General features: G+C 35.9%; 1 protein-coding gene across 7 annotated transcripts in view; it reads left to right on the forward strand.

Moving 5' to 3' along the window:
• ATP13A3 (ATPase 13A3) overlaps positions 1-17,915 on the forward strand; it is a 91,093-nt gene that overhangs the window by 27,108 nt on the left and 46,070 nt on the right. For all 7 annotated transcript variants that reach the window (XM_037838019.1, XM_037838053.1, XM_037838036.1 and 4 more), the window contains 8 exons: positions 1,628-1,697; positions 3,274-3,408; positions 4,512-4,584; positions 6,900-7,031; positions 8,689-8,868; positions 9,005-9,162; positions 9,887-10,075; positions 15,265-15,326. In XM_037838019.1, the coding sequence (XP_037693947.1) occupies positions 1,628-1,697; positions 3,274-3,408; positions 4,512-4,584; positions 6,900-7,031; positions 8,689-8,868; positions 9,005-9,162; positions 9,887-10,075; positions 15,265-15,326 (999 nt within the window). The remainder of the gene's footprint in view (positions 1-1,627; positions 1,698-3,273; positions 3,409-4,511; positions 4,585-6,899; positions 7,032-8,688; positions 8,869-9,004; positions 9,163-9,886; positions 10,076-15,264; positions 15,327-17,915) is intronic.

The raw sequence follows: 17,915 nt of genomic DNA on the forward strand, positions 1-17,915 counted from the left end.
CAAGAAGGGGTTCTCAATCCCATGATGCTGGGTTCAGGTTCATCCCCAGGAGTCAATCCTACATTGCCAGGGAGATTTACACCCACATAACGGGGAGGGCAGTGAGTTTACCTGCCGAGTTGGCTTAGCTAGAGAGAGAGGGCCACATCTGAGCAACCAAGAGGTACTCAAGGGGAGACTCTTAGACACAGTTATAAGCAGTTTTAGCCTCTCCTTTGCAGTAACAAACTTCATAAGGGCAATCCCCAAGACAGAGTGCTCGGCATACCAAACCATCAGTCCTCAATATTTGTGAGAACATCAGCAGCAACCCAGGTGAGAAGTCCAACACTTTCACATTTTCCCCAGCTCCTCAGGAGTCCCTGCGTATATATTTTTATTCTTTGCCAAAATTACTTTGGGATGTGTCGCTATTTCACACTAACCTGTACAAACGTATCAGATCTCATTTCCTATTCAAAGTTCCATGTAATTATGGTGTTTGAACAAACTGACTGTACAAGTTAAATTGTTTAGAAAATAAAGATTCTGCAGCAAATAAACATCTCTTCCCTTGGTCTCACATGGAAGTTGAAGCTTTAAAACACAGTCAGTATCGTCCTTTACCCTTTGGCTCAGTTTGCCCTAGTCCTAACCAGATCTGCTTCACTCATATCTCTAGCTGAAGTCTGGACTCTTTTTCAGCTTTTTTAAGAGTTGCTGTATGCGCTGATACCAACATTCATATCTGCCGAGCTCTAGCTTTGAGTTTCAGGTGTCACAAAGATATCCAAAGTTCCAGAAACCGATCAGATTATAGACAAAGGGATCAGCATCTCAGAATTTGGAGAGAGCCATTACAATCCAGGAATAGATGTGACTGCTGTAAGAGTTACACTCTAGGGACCATTACAATAAGCATTCCTCTGATAAGCTATGCTCTGAGATTCAATTCTGAGTTTACACATTGTAGTTAGTCCATATTGGTGAGGCATTCACCTTGTTGTGTGTGTCACATGTCTCACAGCTTTACTCCTCTCAGTTGCTCAGTATTCCATTGTATGCATGCACCACAGTTTACCATTCTGTTCTCAGTCGATGTACACGTAGGCCACCCCCCCACCCGTGCAAATCACGAATACTGCCTCCATAAACACCATTGTGCAAATGTCCATACATGTCCGTATTCTCAGATCTTCCAAGTATATAACCCATAATGAGGTAAATGCATAGTGTTTTAAAATAAATGCTCTTAGTGTTCTCATTAGAAGAATTCTACGGGACCTCTCTTGGTCTCTTTTTAGTCTCTTGGGAAAAGTAATATCATTTCACAAGTATTGAAACCTATTACGCCTAAGGATGGAGAAGAGTGCCTTTTGATCACAAAGTTATTACAGATTGTCAGAAAAGATATGAGACAGAATGAAATAAAATTATGACAGAAAAGTTACATACTCCAGTATTGACTTCTTTGATTTAAATACTGCAGGTAGAGAATTTGAATTATAGAAGATAGGTATTTAGAAACCTGAATGTTTATGATCTAAAAACAGTCAGTAGATTGAGCGTTATCTAATACAGTGCATTTCCTAAATTATACTATTATTATATAACATAATAATACTATTATTGTATTTTCCTATTATAGGAAATTGCTTTATGGAGTAAATGAAATTACTGTGAAAGTGCCTTCTGTTTTTAAGCTTCTAATTAAGGAGGTAAGGCTATTGTATATAGCTCAACACTTAGGGTCAATAGATTTGTCAGTTTGTAAAGAGCCATGATTTAAGTAATGGAAAACATCCATAGTTTTCTGGTCTCTTTGCTTAACTTCTCTTTGCTTATTTCTTTACTTAAAAGGTAAAGGTAGTAACTCGGGTAGATAAAGGATTTGGAGCATGAATGACCTTTTTTTTTTTTTCCTTTTCTTTTATTATCTGTTTATTTTGACTCAAGAAGTTGCGTGTCAAAATCTTATTCCATCTCAGGTTTACATACCTCTCTCTCTTTTGGTTTCTTTAAAAAAATTTTTTTTACTTTGTTTTCCTCTTCACATGGCATTTTGTGGTACACTGTTTTAGACTAGTTTGGAATACAAAATGTGATATGATTGACTTGATTCTGGGAGGAAAATATGTCAGTTGTTACGGTACTGGTTCATCAGTTGTGTCATAGAAGAGATGTGATTAAAGGATTGTGGCAGTCTAAGGGAAGGAAGTGAGTTTGCCTAGCAGAATTAGGTGTGCCAATCTTCCTTCTAACTGTTTTTGTGGCTAAAGATGAAGAGTTGTATTGGGTGAAAACTTTTAGTAGAAATAACACGTTGTTTTCCATTAGTTCTTTTTTTTTTTATTTTTTATTTTTGAAGAGAAGTGGGTTTACAGAGAAATCATGGATAAAATACAGGATTCCCATATACTATCCTATTATTAACACCCTACATTCACGTGATATATGTTTGTTACAATAGATGAAAACATAATTTTATAATTGCGCTATTAGCTGTAATCCATGTTGTAACTTAAAAGTTCACTTTGTTGTGCAGTTCCATGGATTTTAGATAGTGTTGCTTAAGAAAGAACATAACATAGGATAGCGACTAGGAATTGGAAAGCCTGATTTGTAACATGGTTGCATCAGTAACTGACTTTGGTATTTTAAAAATTTTTGTGTTTGCTGTTTTTTTATATTTAAGATTGTAATAACTCCTTTAGGTCATTAGGGTGGGTAATTAATGAAATTGATGAAAGGCCACAGAATTTGGGAAAATGGTGTATATTGCCAAGTTTTCCATTGTTTTTTTTTATTCCGGGTTTTATTTTCCTTAGAGAAAGTAAAACTGTAACCCGTTATCTTATATTTTTCTTCCCTTTGGAGTCCAGTGGACCTTTAACTTTTAAGCAAATTTGTGTTCTGAGTTCATACTAAATAAACATTTGTTCCAACTGATGTTTTGTATTTTTTAGTATCCTAGAACACAGTAATCCTTGGAAGTAAACGCACTTTTTTTACTAAGCAGAACCGCTAATAAATTCCATGATTTAGCTATTTCTAGCTGAATCTATATTTGGGTTTGGTATGAACCTGAATGAATGCAGACACTTTAAATTAAGCTTATTTATTTAGCCAAATTCTGGTAGTTTAGTGGTAAACAAGAACTATGCCAACATATTGACCTACTCTTTAGGGTAATATATGTTACCCTAGGGTACTGTAGAGCTTATCTATATAACTATATTGTTGATTAAGGTTATAAATATCTCATTCAGTTTGACTTAAAATCTTGTTTTTTAGGTTCTCAACCCATTTTACATTTTCCAGCTGTTCAGTGTTATATTGTGGATCACTGATGAATACTATTACTATGCTGTAGCCATTGTGATTATGTCTTTAGTGTCAGTCATAAGCTCACTATATTCCATTAGAAAGGTAAGTCCAATTTATTATGGGTTTCACAACCATAGTTAAAACTGTTTGTATTTTGTAATACATGTAAGGTATGCAGAATAGTTCTTGGTACAAGGCAAGTATTCTTTAAGTATCAGCTATTATTATTTTAGTTATATTTTAGTTATATTCTTCCCCTTCACCTCCCTCTTTTTTTTTTTAATTAAATTCAGTTTTATTGAAATATATTCACATATCATACAGTCATCCATGGTGCACAATCAGCTGTTCACAGCACCATCATATAGTTATGCATTCATCACCCCAATCCATCCTTGAACATTTTCCTTATATCAAAAAACCAGAACAAGAATAAAAAATAAAAGCAAAAAAGAACACCCAAATCATCCCCCCCCATCCCACCCTAGTTTTCATTTAGTTTTTGTCCCCATTTTTCTACTCATCCATCCATACACTAGATAAAGGGAGTGTGATCCACAAGATTTTCATAATCATGCCGTCACCCCTTGTAATCTACATTGTTATACAATTGTCTTCAGGAGTCCAGACTACTGGGTTGGAGTTTGATACTTTCAGATATTTACTTCTGGCTATTCCAGTACATTAAAACCTAAGAGGTGTTATCTGTATAGTGCATAAGAGTGTCCACCAGAGTGACCTCTCTACTCCAATTGAAATCTCTCAGCCACTGAAACTTTATTGTGTTTTATTTTGCATCTCCCTTTTGGTCAAGAAAATATTCTCAATCCCACAATGTTGGGTCCAGATTCATTCCCGGGAATCATATCCTGCGTTGCCAGGGAGATTTACACCCCTGGGAGTCAGATCCCATGTAGCGGGGAGGGCAGTGAGTTTACCTGCCAAGGTGGCTTAGTTAGAGAGAGAGAGGGTCACATCTGAGCAACAAAGAGGTATTCAGGAACTCCCTCCTTTTTTTGAGGTTAAGGAAAGGCAATTTCTTTTTAGAGTCAGATTTAACTACTTGGAGGCCATAGGGAATGTTGTATAAAGGCAGAGCAATATGCATTTATTTTATTAAATTACTTTATTTTTTAGTAACTTGCTTTTAAATATCTTGGAGAGTGGGTTCATATTTGTTATTTTTGTTTCTTTTCCTCTTTCAGCAATATGTTATGTTGCATGATATGGTAGCAGCTCACAGTACTGTAAGAGTTTCCGTTTGTAGAGTAAATGAAGGTAAGTACTTCAGTTGACTGATGGAATAATAAACCAAAAAAGATATCCGTTAAGTGCTAATGTATAAAGTAAGGCCAATATATTACACATAAGTGATTAATTTTTTTTCTATACTTCTGTTTCCTATTTAATTTTACAATATAGTGGGGTTTTTTTTGTAATTCATTTTTAAAGAAATAAAACAATGCTTCTGAATTTGTCCTTATCTCTGAGCTTGCATTATGCTCATTCATTTATGTAATAATTGTATTTTTCTTTTTCTACAATGTGACAGGTACAGTGCCTAGGCTCTGGGGTTGCAGTGGTTACAAAAATAGACATAGTACTTGACATCATTGAACTCTAGTTGGAAAGAAAGATGATAAATAAACAGTAAAGTGTGACAGAATGCTGTGATAAGAAGTCAGGGTACTTATATAATAGTGAGACTTCATTTACTATAGACATCAGGGATGCTTTTTTGATACAGTATTTTTATATAGTGACTATTTGAATTAGCCACATCACAGGTAGGTGAGAGAAGGTAAGATGGTTGTGCGAGAGGGGTAGAAAAGTACTTTAAGTCCCCAAAGACCTGGAAATCAGAGAGTGTGGTCACTGGTGTAACTGTAAGAAATTCAATATGGCAGTGCAGCAACTGGATGATAGAAGGCCTTTTAAGGCACGATAAGGAGTTTGGACTCAAATCAAAGGACAATAGGAAGCCATCAGAGGGTTTTAAGTAGGGGAGTGATATAATCTTATATAACTTTTTGGAAAGATCATTCTGGCTGCCATGCTCAGACTGATTTAAGGGGAGTAATACTGAAAGCATGACCTGCTCATTGGGATTTGTGGAGATGGAGACATGATGAGATGGATTTGACTCCATTGTGGGCATTGACAGGACTTGGAGATTGATCGGGTGTGAAATGATGGAAAGATGTCTGGCTTGAGCAACTGGTGGATGAAAATTGGTGCCATTTAATAAAATAGGGAACATTGGAGGAGAACCAGGATTGTAGGGAAGGAAAAAGTTTTGGATATGTTAGTTTGTCTGGTGAGATGCTGAAGAGGGAAAATATAGGGTAAGGGAGATAGATACAGGAGCAGTAGCACTGCGTCATGGGCCTGGAGGCAGTAGCCACTCTGATTTGTTAGAATACTAAGTCAGTCTCCATTTCTGTGGTTCAATTGACTACATCCAAGGTGAAGCACAATTTGGCGTAGAATATTGCTTCCTTCTCTGTGTTTTTTGTCACTTGTCTCGCTATTATATAAGAACCCCGACTTCTCCTTATCATAGCATTTTGCCACACTTTGGTTCCATTTATTTATCATCTTTCTTTCCAACTTGAGTTCAGTGATATCAAGTCCTATGTCTGTTTTAGTAACCACTGCAGCCCCAGAGCCTAGGCACTGTACCGGTCACGTTGAAAATACAAATTCTAGCTGGGAGTTTCTGTCTCTTCAGTCAACAACTGTGGTCTTAGAGGTGTTGTTTACTGGTTCTCCTTCCTCCTCTTCCCACTTTGCTGCTGCTTAAGATGTTGGGGATGCTGAGACAGACCTACCACTCACCTTGTATCTTCCTTACCTGATTTATGTGTGGAGAGAATTCCCAAAATTAAGGGGACCCTAGAGGAGACCTCGTTTTATCAGTGGGAAGATCTTTAAAAAAAATGTTTAGGTAATTTAGATATAATACATGAATTTCTAAGGAAATAAAAAACTAGATAAAATATCACAAAGTAATTTATTTCAAAAATTTATTTAGTTATATTTAAAATGTATCTGAAAGACTTCTAGGAATATTGAGAAGGCATTGAAACTTTGGGGTTATAAATAGTGGCAGTGAGGAAAAGAATGGTATAAAAATGCAGTTAAGAAGGAAAACGTGCTAAATTTTTTGGTGCTTTCTTCTGCCTCCTTAGGAAAACAGAAATCAGAGTTTATTTTACATGTTACAAGGACATCTCATATATAGAGATTCACTGTGTGTCTTTTATTTTCTCATATGGCTGATAGCTAAAATTGGTCATTGACAGTTGAAGCACCCATTTGTTTGGTCAGAGGAGACTTGGCAACACCTGTGCTCAGTTGGAGTCCTATCAGGAGACAGACTAGCTGGCACATTTAAGCACTGTGCTTTGTTAATCTAAGAAATAGTAATCTTGTTGATACTGTTCATTTATTGGGATTTTTGGATTTAACCTCATTATTTTATTAACTTTTTGAGATCTGGTAACCATTGGCTAAATCTCTCTCTCTCTCTCTCTATTTCTTCCCAAATTAAAGAATATTGTTTTCAAATTTTTCTTCTTCTTCAAATTCAGAAATAGAAGAGATCTTTTCTACAGACCTTGTGCCGGGAGATGTCATGGTGATTCCATTAAACGGGACTGTCATGCCTTGTGATGCAGTACTTATTAATGGGACTTGCATTGTAAATGAAAGCATGTTAACAGGTAAACATATCACAGGTTATTTGTAATGATGTTAGGATTAAGTAGTTACTGATGGGCTATTTTAAAATTAACCATTCTGTTTATATTCTTTAAGTCATGAATATGATGGATATTGAAGATTTTTTTTATTCTGAGAGGACCAAATTTTACATTATACCAGCTGTGATACTAAATCACTATGCTGGAGTTGGTTACATCTTTCTGCCTGCTTCTGGCCAGTCTTTTGGCACAGAGGAAATGCTTTATATAGTAAGGAAAGAGGAAAGAAGTCCTTTGTCCGTAGAGGATGCTTAAGGGTATATTTGTTTCCCTATTTGATGTGTAAAAAGTGGGAATAAAGATTTTATCTTTTTCTTGAACTGGGGAAAATACTTTAAAATGACTTTCCTACAGAAATTCAGAATCTGGAGATAGAGTTTTTTTAATTTTTTTTTTTATTTTGAAATAAATTCAAAGTTATAGGAACAGTTGCAAAACCAATACAAACCCTATACACAGACCTCCAGCCTACCCTGACCTCCCTCCCCCGATACCCCAATCCACCAACTTTAACATGCTGTCACATCACTATTTCTTTCCCTCCCTCCCTATCTATCATCCATCATCTATTGCTCTGTCTTCTGAACATATGAGAGCAAGCTGCACACATCCTTGAACATACACTATAATTCACATATATACTTCTCATGAACAAGAACATTCTTTTATGCAATCCTGTTAAGCGCAGCTAAGAAGTACAAGAGATTCAACAATGATACATAGCTTACATTCTATATTTCCTTTTCCTTATGTCTCAACTGTGTCCCTTTGAGTCACCTGTCCTCCATCCTCTGATCCCATCCAGGTTCATCCTTGGCATTCAATTGTCATCTATTTAGACTGTCTTTTTTATTTTTATTTTTTCAATTGTGGGAACATATATACAGCCTAAATTTTCCCATTGCACCCCCTCCCTAGCATTCCATTAGTGGGATTAATCACATTTAGAATGTTGTAATGCTCTTTCCCACCATCCATTACTAGAAATTTCCCTTCACCTCAAACAGCAACCCTATACTCATTTCTTAACTCGCCATTGCCCCTTCCCTCATTTCTCTTAACCCATATTCTACTTTTCATTGGGGATAGAGTTTTATATCTTGTTTTAATCACGTGAAATTTTTTTAAATTGTCATATCTTTGTGCATGAAAGTGATTCTTGCTAATACATTTTAAAACTGTTAAGAGTCTTATTTCAAAATGTATGCTCACACACATACATCTGCTTTCACAGTTGTCTTCTTTGAAGCAAGAACTGAATGCTACAAAGAATTAAATTTAAAAAATAATTTTTACATTTGAGAGAGCCCCCATACTTACTATTCTTTATTTTGCTCCCTTGCCCTGATGTCCTTTTCTCTTTCTAACTTGTGTATGTTGTGTGTGTGTTTAGTGTGGGTTCGGGTAAGTCTTCTTACATCTCCTCGGTGCTTAATCTTGCAGAGTGCTTTCTAATTCAGTTTTTAGGGATAGAGAACAGGTTCTTGATACTGATCTCTATGCTTTCCTTTTTTTTTAAAAAAAAAAAAAAACTTTATCAAAAAATTAAAAAAACATTTCAAAGAAAATATGCTTTCTCTTAATTTATGAGTTAAAAACTTTTTCTTTTTTTTAAAAGGAGAAAGTGTTCCAGTGACAAAGACTAATTTGCCAAATCCTTCAGTGGACATAAAAGGAATGGGTGATGAATTGTATAGTCCAGAAATACATAAACGACACACTTTGTTTTGTGGGACTACTGTTATTCAAACTCGTTTCTACACTGGAGAACTTGTCAAAGCCATAGTAGTTAGAACAGGTAATATTTTATGTAATCTCTTTTTGCATATTCTAGCCTATTTGATGCCTATTGAATGTTTAAAAAGGGTTCTGTTTTGGGAGCTAATTCTCAGTTCCTTGTAAAAACATAATTTTCCCGTTTAATTTTTTTAAAGGCTTTAGTACTTCCAAAGGACAGCTTGTCCGTTCCATATTGTATCCCAAACCAACTGATTTTAAACTCTACAGAGATGCCTACTTGTTTCTACTATGCCTTGTGGCAGTGGCTGGCATTGGGTTTATCTACACTATTATCAATAACATTTTAAAGAAGGTATGTACACGAGACTCTTAATATGATTTGTTCCTTAATTGTTTAGCATATGTGGCTATTGAGGGTTGGAAATGTGGCTGGTGAGATTGGGAACTAAGTTTTTAATTTAATTTAATTTTAATCCATTTAACTTTAAAAAGCCATATGCAGCTAGTAGTTATGGTGTTAGTACTAAGTGTAGAACATTTTCATCATTGCAGAATGTTCTTTTGGATGAGTCTCATTTAGATGGTTTTTGCTTGCCCTCTTGTGATTTGGAAAAGGAAAAACTAAAAGACAACTAGCTTTTCTCCCTGTCTCTCTCCCATGCCATCTCCCTCTCCCTCTTTCTACCTCTGGGATAGAGTACACTATATTAAATTTATTTGTGATTACTTAATTGAAGGCATCTCTAAGGGACTTTGCCAAATTTATCTTCTATAGTCACAGTATAGTGCTTGTAGAATGAGTAGATATTTGACAAATGCTTGTTGAACTTACTTTGAAGTGTGTCATGCAAGAAGTATGTAGGGATAGTAAAATGAGAAGTTTACTTTAAAACTGCCAGCATTCCAGAATCCATTGACAATCCATTGAACCTTCTATTTTGCCAAATCTCTGGTTAATGGACACACATGTGCTTAGATATATAATATTGTTTATAGATTTTCACTAAAGAAATAGACACAGTTGATTAATAAATATTAATATTGGGAGTTTACATTTATTTTTGCATTAAATATAGGTAGAAGTTGGAGTAATAATTATCAAGTCTCTTGATATCATTACAATTACTGTGCCACCTGCACTTCCTGCTGCAATGACTGCTGGTATTGTGTATGCCCAAAGAAGACTGAAAAAAATTGGTATTTTCTGTATCAGTCCCCAAAGAATAAATATCTGTGGACAGTTGAATCTTGTTTGTTTTGATAAGGTAGGTTGTTTTATAATCATTCTCAAAGGTTACTTAGTGGTTTACAATAGATAAATATTTTCCATAGTCTTTGCCAACTAATTTGCACACATTCTTTAATGTTCCTCTAGTTTTTCTCTTTCTCAATTTGGCATATGCAGCATTTTATATTTCTTATTTTTTCAATCTTTAATACTTTGGATATTGCTTATTTGCTCAAATCAGCAATTGACTGATCATTCATATCCCAAATTATGTCTTGTAGTAACAGTAAAGATTATATAATTTCAAATTTTTATATAATAGTAGGCTCCATCCATATGTATTCATAGGGATTTTATTGCTCTTAAGTATAAATGTTCAATGTTTGCTCTATGACTTTACTGAGTATATGTTCCAGAATTATGAAGGTCAATGATTTTATGTTAAAGCAACTAATTCTATACTTGCGTGAAATATGCATTACCTCTTACAAAGGTTTTTCCTTTTCTCAGCTGAAATTGGTTTTCCTAAAAGTTGTATTTTGAGAATTAGACCATGATTTAATAAAAAAAAAAACCTTCCATCAAGCTTCTTTGGGTAATTGATATGACGAAAATTGGATTTTTGTGCTTTTTCATTATTAAAGAAAAAAAAGGGAAAACATATTTTGTAAAAAAAGAAGGTCATTCTCATGGCTATATTTCATATTTATCTCGAGAAATTTTCACTTGTTTTTGTCTGCTTTGGAAACTTCATTGTTAAAATTTTCAAGATGACACAAGTGGAGAAAAGATACAAGTATTACAAACACTCATTTACCCTTTATCCAGCTGCAACAGTTATCAATATTTTATCAGTTGTGCATTGTTCTATCCCATTTTAAAATGAGCATTATCAGACTTTATATTATTTCACCCATAGATAATCTCAGTATGTATCTCTAGGAATAAGGTATTTTTTAAAACCACAGCTACAATAATACCATTATCACACTTAATAAAAAAGAACAATTCCTCAGTATTATCTAATATCTGGTTCATATTCTAATTTCCCTGCCTGTCTCAGAAATATCTCAAATTTTTACAATTACTTTTTTTTTAAATTTTATTTTGAAATAAATTCAAACTTACAGGAACAGTTGCAAAAACAATACAAATCCCATACACTGAACTCCAGCATACCCCTACCATCCTCCCCCAACACCCCAATCCACCGACTTTAACATCCTGTCATGCCACCATTTCTTTCTTTCCCTCCCTCCTTCACTCCTTCTCTATCATCCATCATCTATTGCTCTGTCTTCTGAACATATGAGAGCAAGCTGCACACATCCTTGAACAAACAATATAATTCACATATACATTACCCATGAACAAGAGCATTCTTTTATGCAATCCCATTAAGTGCAGCTAAGAAGTTCAAGAAAATCAACATTGATACAAAGCTTAGATTCTATATTTCCTTTTTTTTTTTCTTATGTCCCAACTGTGTCCCTTTGAACCTCCTCTCCTCCATCCTCAGATCCCATCCAGGATCATCCTTGGCATTTAATTGTCATTATCTATTTAGACTGTCTTTTTTTTTTTTCCAATTGTGGAAATGTATATTCAGCCTAAATCTTCCCATGCCATCCCCTCTCTAGCATTCCATTAGTGGAATTAATCACATTTAGAATGTCGCAATGCCATCATCTTCTACCATCCATTCCTAGAAATTTCCCTTCACCCCAAACAGCAACCCTACACTCATTTCTTAACTCCCCATTGCCCCTTCCCCCACTTCTCGTAACCCATACTCTACTTTTCATCTCTATGGTCATATTCTCTGATACTTTCTTTGTGTTTACCATGGGGCTTAAATTTAACCTCTTAAATCTATAACAATCTTGTTTTTCTTTGATACCAACTTAACTTCAATAGGACGCGTAAACTATGTTCCTATACTGCTTCATTCCCCCACCTTTATGTAGTTCTTGTCAAAAATTACATATTTTACATTGAGTCCAAAACCACTGATTTATCATTACAGTTTATGTATTTTAGATCCTATAGGAAGTAAATAGTGGAGTTACAAATCAAAAATACAATAGTATTGGTATTTATATTTACCATGTGATCTTTACTGGAAATCTTTATTTCTTCATGTGGTTTCAGTGAATTGTTTAGTGTCCCTTTCAGCCTGCTCAATTCTCTTTAGCATTTCTTATAGGACTGATCTACTGGTGATGAAGTCCCTCAGCTTTTGATTATCCAGAAATGTTTTCATCTCCCCCTCATTTTTACCCTCCAGTAATTTGTGAATTTTCTAAGACTCTGATGGTTATTGACTTCTATTTGTATTCCATTGTGGTCAGAGAATGTGCTTTGAATATATTCAATTTTTTTTTAAATTTATTGAGGCTTGTTTTATGTCCCAGCATATGGTCTATTCTGGAGAAAGATCCGTGATCACTAGAGAAGAATGTGTATCCTGGTGATTTGGGATGTAATGTTCTATATATGTATGTTAAATTTCTCTCTATCTCTCTCCCCTTTCTTTCTTTGTCTGTTGGTAGGGCTCCCTTTAGTATCTGAAGTAGGGCAGGTCTTTTATTAGCAAAATGTCTCAGCATTTGTTTGTCTGTGAAAAATTTAAGCTATCCCTCAAATTTGAAGGAGAGTTTTGATGGATTGGTTGGAAATTTTTCTCTCTCAGAATTTTAAATATGCCATGCCGCTGCTGTCTGGCCTCCATGGTGGCCGCTGAGTAGTCACTACTTAGTCTTATGTTGTTTCCTTTGTATATGGTGAATTGCTTTTCTCTTGCTGCTTTCAGAACTTGCTCCTTCTCTTCAGTCCTTGACAGTCTGATCAGAATATGTCTTGGAGTGTGTTTATTTGGATTTATTCTATTTGGAGTTCGCTGGGCATTTATGCTTTGTGTATTTATATTGTGTAGAAGATTTGGGAAGTTTTCCCCCAAAATTTCTTTGAATATTCTTTCTAGACCTTTACCCTTCTCTTCCCCTTCTGGGACACCAATGAGACTTAAATTTGGATGTTTTATTTTATCTATCATATCCCTAATATCCGTTTTGATTTTTTCAATTTTTTTTCCCCATTCTTTCTTTTGTTCTTTCATTTTCCATTCTGTAGTCCTTGAGGACGCTGAGTCGTTGTACACCTTCCTCTAATCTTGTATTATGAATATCCAGAGTTTTTTTAATTTGGCCAACAGTTTCTTTTATTTCCATAAGATCTTCTAGCTTTTAATTTACTCTTACAAGTTCTTCTTTATACTCTTCTAGGGTCCTCTTTATGTCCTTTATATCTTGTGCCATGCTCTTGTTGTTTGACTTTAGTTCTTTAATTAATTGTGCCAAGTACTTTCTCTCTTCTGATCTTTTGATTTGGGTCTTTGGGTTTGGGTTCTCCGTATTGTCTTGTTTTATCATAAGCTTTAAGATTTTCTGTTGTTTTTGGCCTCTTGGCATTTGCTTTACTTGATAGGGTTCTTTCTGGATATGAAAAATCCTGATCTCTAATTTGTCAGATCTACAGCTTGGTGGTGTACACTTTCTCTGACTAACCAGCAGATGGCATCGTGAGTCACCTATTCCCCTCAAGTCACTTCTCCCCAAGTTTGTCTTTGTGGTGTGTGGGGATCTTGTTCTTGTGGGGTTCAGTTGGTGCACTAAGTTTGGATGTGTTGTTGGTGCTGTCTGCCCTGAATGTGGAGCATGTGTCTGGGTGGTTAGGGAGGCAGGGCAGCTTTAATAATCAAACCTCCCAGGTGTTCCCGGAGATTTAAGGCTGTTGCAAGAGTCTAAGCCTTCATTTCAGTCTCGCCACAGATTGTCTCTGCCACTGACCCACAAGTCCTTGGTATTGGCGTAGGGTCCCTGGAATTTCCGAGCAGGTCCCGATTCTCAGCCGTGCTCTTCCAGGACCGCTGCTGAGGGAAGGCTGTGCCACGTCACAAGTGCGCGCTGGCCCTCCAGGGAAGCCCTGGGCTGCTGGACGTGCAGGGGTGTTCCCAGCCTGCTTTAAAGATGGCTGAATGGGGCGTGTTAATTTCCCCCTTTTTGTACAGCTCCGCCTTCCCAGCTCCGGGACAATTAGCTGTGGGTGCACTAAAGGCCACTGTCCATGGCTGATATTGTGGCGTGTGCGCAATGCTGTGGGAGACACTCCCCATCACACTGGGTTTCTTGGCGCGGCTATAGGCTATAGCTCCGGCCCTGGGCAGGAGTGTTCCCAGCCCGCCAGGGAGATGGCTGCAGGGGGCTTGGTTTCTTTCTCCTTTTGGCTCCCCTCTGCCCCCCTGGCCCTGAGGCAGTCAGCAGTGGGCTATCCTCCACTCCAGACACCAAGAGCTTGCCATGCTTCATTGCACGGTTCTCGCTGTCGTAACTACAGCCGCTCCCAGGGTTTTTTTTCTTTTTTTAAAATAACTAGTCCATCTCCAAACACCAACCCACGGTTTCCCCACACAGCAGTACAGCCGCTGGACTTTCAGCTGGCTCACTCACTCGTTTCAGAATGCAGACTCCCCGTTTCACCAAATGCACGGTCCCTGTGGATTTAGCAGACCTTGTCTGTCTGGTGCATTGCTGGAACTGGTGTTCTGGGTCACTTTCTGGCTTTTATCTAGTATTTTTCACGGAGGTGTTTTTTTGCCCTGTCTCACCTAGCCGCCATCTTAGGTTCTCTCCTACAGTTACTTTTTTCTATCAGAATCCAATAAGGATTGCATTGGTTTTAGTTAATCTGTGATAGTTGCCTTTTCTCATCCCTCACCCCAACATTTTGTTCAAGAGATCATGTCATTTACATCCTGGATTTGGCTGACTGGTTCTTCTTGATGTCCCATAGTCCCTCCCTCTTTTATAGGCATCCTTTATTGATTGATAGATAGGTTGATTGGTGCTTCTTTCTTTGAATCAACGAATCAAAACATCCTTCTTGTGCTTTTGCTAATCTAAGCACATACATACACTGTTGTACACATATTTTACCCCCTTCTCTTACAAAGAGAAGGTAGCATGTGGTAAGTACAGTACTGTACTTTTTTTTCACTTTAAAAATATATCCTGGAAGTCATTTTGTAGCAGCACATTCGTTTCTGATTTTTTTTTTTTATCTTTTACAGCTGTTCAGTACTTCATTGTGTGTATGTGGCATAGTTTCACTGATATGGGGCATTACCCATGCTTGATGTGTGTGTGTGTGTGTTTTTTTTTTTTTTAGACCGGAACTCTTACCGAAGATGGTTTAGATCTTTGGGGTATTCAACGAGTGGAAAATACACGGTAAGGATTAGACTTGACACTATTGTTTAATTTATATCCAGAGAGTAATATAATAGTCAATGATGTACTCACCTCTGAGATTAAATGGTTGATATATTACCATATTTGCTTCAGATTTCTTAAAAGATTTAAAATACTACAGATATTGCTAAAATTATTTTATTATTTTTGCATGTTTTTATGTTTTCACTATATTTTTATCTATAAATAAGATAGGTTGTTTTGCATTATTTTACAAATTTACGTGAGTGATACACTGTATGTATTTTTTCTGCCTTTTTCCCCCTTAACATTATTTTCAAGATTTTTCCATGTTAATAGGTGTAGATCTAACTTATTAATTTAACTGCTATATAATATTTAGTTATATGATTAAAGCAAAATATCTATCCTCTACTGAGGGACAGTTTAGTTTTTTTCTTCTTTTGTTCCTTAACTTTTACGAATAGTTGCTGCAGTTAAAATTCATGTACACAACTCCATGTGAACATGAGGTCAAGTTTCAATATGTTTTATCTCTAAAAGTGGAAATGCTGGGTCACAGCACATGCATATCTTCAACTTTACTAGGCATTGCCTAGTTGTTCTCTAAGAGGTGTTGCTAATGTACACACTTTCTTATTAGTGGATACAAGATCCTGTCGCTCAACATCCTTGCCAAACTTATTGTCGGATGTCTAATTTTTGCCAGTTGGTTGGAGATGAAATGATATTCCATTGTGGCTTTATTTATATTTTCCTCATTACTGATAAAGTTGAGCATCTTTTCACATTTTTGAAGAGAGGGTCATTTAGCATTCTTCTGTGTATTGTCTGTTCATATCCTAATTTTTCCACTGTGTTGTCGGTATTACTTATTTGTTACAAGTCTGGATGGTAATCTTTTTCAATGCTATGCATTGCAAAAGTATTGTACCAGTCTGTGGCTAGTTGTCTTATTTTGTTTTTGTTGTCTTTTGAGTCACAGAAGTTTTATTACTATGGTTGTATTTTTGTTATTTTTCCGTCTCAAAAATCTGTTGGATTTTGCTTTATGTAGTTTGAAGCTGTATTGTTTAGTTCATGTAATTTCAAAATTGGTACATCTAGCAAATACAGTATATAACATTGTACGGTGTGTTAAATCTATTTTGTCTGATATTTACATAGCTACACACAAGCTTTCTTTTGCTTTGTTTGCCTAGTGTATTTTTTTCCATATGTTTACTTTTAAGTGTTTCTATATCACTGTGTTCACATTTATTGTGATTTCGGATATATTTGAGATTATTTCTACTATCCCTCTTCCATAACACACACACACACAGCCTGTCATCTATTCTTTCTCATGTTTTCTCTCATTTTCTCAGAATTTGTACATCCTAATCTTTTACTTGTCCTTTATTTATGTTCATAGTTAGAGTCTAGAGTTCATGAGTGTTTTTACTGCCTTCCAAACAAATTAAGAAAGGAACCTTGGAATACTTTGCTTATTTCTATCCATTTTTATATTTATTTGTTACATTGTATTTTGTGATTATGATTTTGGTTTTATACAATCTGCATGCTTAGATTTATTTAGGTTTATGATTATCTTTGCTAGCTTTTACTGCTTCTTGTATCCAGTTCCTTTGGATTAAATTGCCTTCTTCTGTAACTGCATTTATTAGTAGTTCTTTGTTTTACTGTTATTCTTGAATGTTGGGGTGACTGCATAGATTTGACAATTGTGTTCTCTCAGCACTTTGCAGGGGTTAATCCTTTTCTCTGGATCCTTTTGTTTTTGCTATTGAGAAGTCTTATTCTTAAAGAGACTAAGACTTTCTCTCTGATTGCTTCAAAATTGTTTCTTTATCCTTGATTTCTGTAATTAACCATGATCATTTTGTTCGTACAGTCCTCATTTTGTTTCTTGAGTCTAAGGATTCATGTTTTTTTATAAACCAGGAAAATTTTCAGCCTCTTTCTCTTCCATGATGGCCTTTTTTATTCTTTGTTTTTTCTTCATCTGAAAATAACCTTATATTGGACAAGAAATTTTATTTGTGTGTGTTTTTTTTGCCTAATTCCCCTCCCCCTCCCCCATGGTGTCTTGTTCTGTTTTTGAGTCTTTAATGTAGAGATGCCTGTTTTGCATCCTTTCAGACAGCCATTCTATCACCTCAAATGTATGGAATTCTAATTATGGCTTTGGTATATCTGTTAACTCTCCTGGTGAATTGTTTCCTAGGGTAATTTAAAATTACGAACTTATCGTCCTTAGTAGGATTTTTCTGTGAGACTCATTGTGCCTATGTTGTAGGAGCTCCTCTCTAAAATTAAAGTTTTGACTGCTTGGCCAGGAGCACCAGGGTTATCAGTGGTGCCAGACAAGCTTTAATGTTACTTTATTAACTTAAGGGTTCTGGATCAGGCAATAGCTTTTGGTCAAACCCAAACCCATCCTTTGTAGCATAGTGGTTCAAACCTCCTGTGTTTAATCCTTGCCCTGCAACTTACGGGCTGTGCAATCTTGGGAAAGTAATTTAGCCACTCTCCTTTTTTCTCATCTATAAAATGAGAATAAAACACCTTCCTGTAGTATGAGAATGAAAAGTCAATGTATGTAAA

The sequence above is a fragment of the Choloepus didactylus genome, chromosome 1 (genome assembly GCF_015220235.1).
Source record: "Choloepus didactylus isolate mChoDid1 chromosome 1, mChoDid1.pri, whole genome shotgun sequence".
NCBI lineage: Eukaryota > Metazoa > Chordata > Mammalia > Pilosa > Megalonychidae > Choloepus > Choloepus didactylus.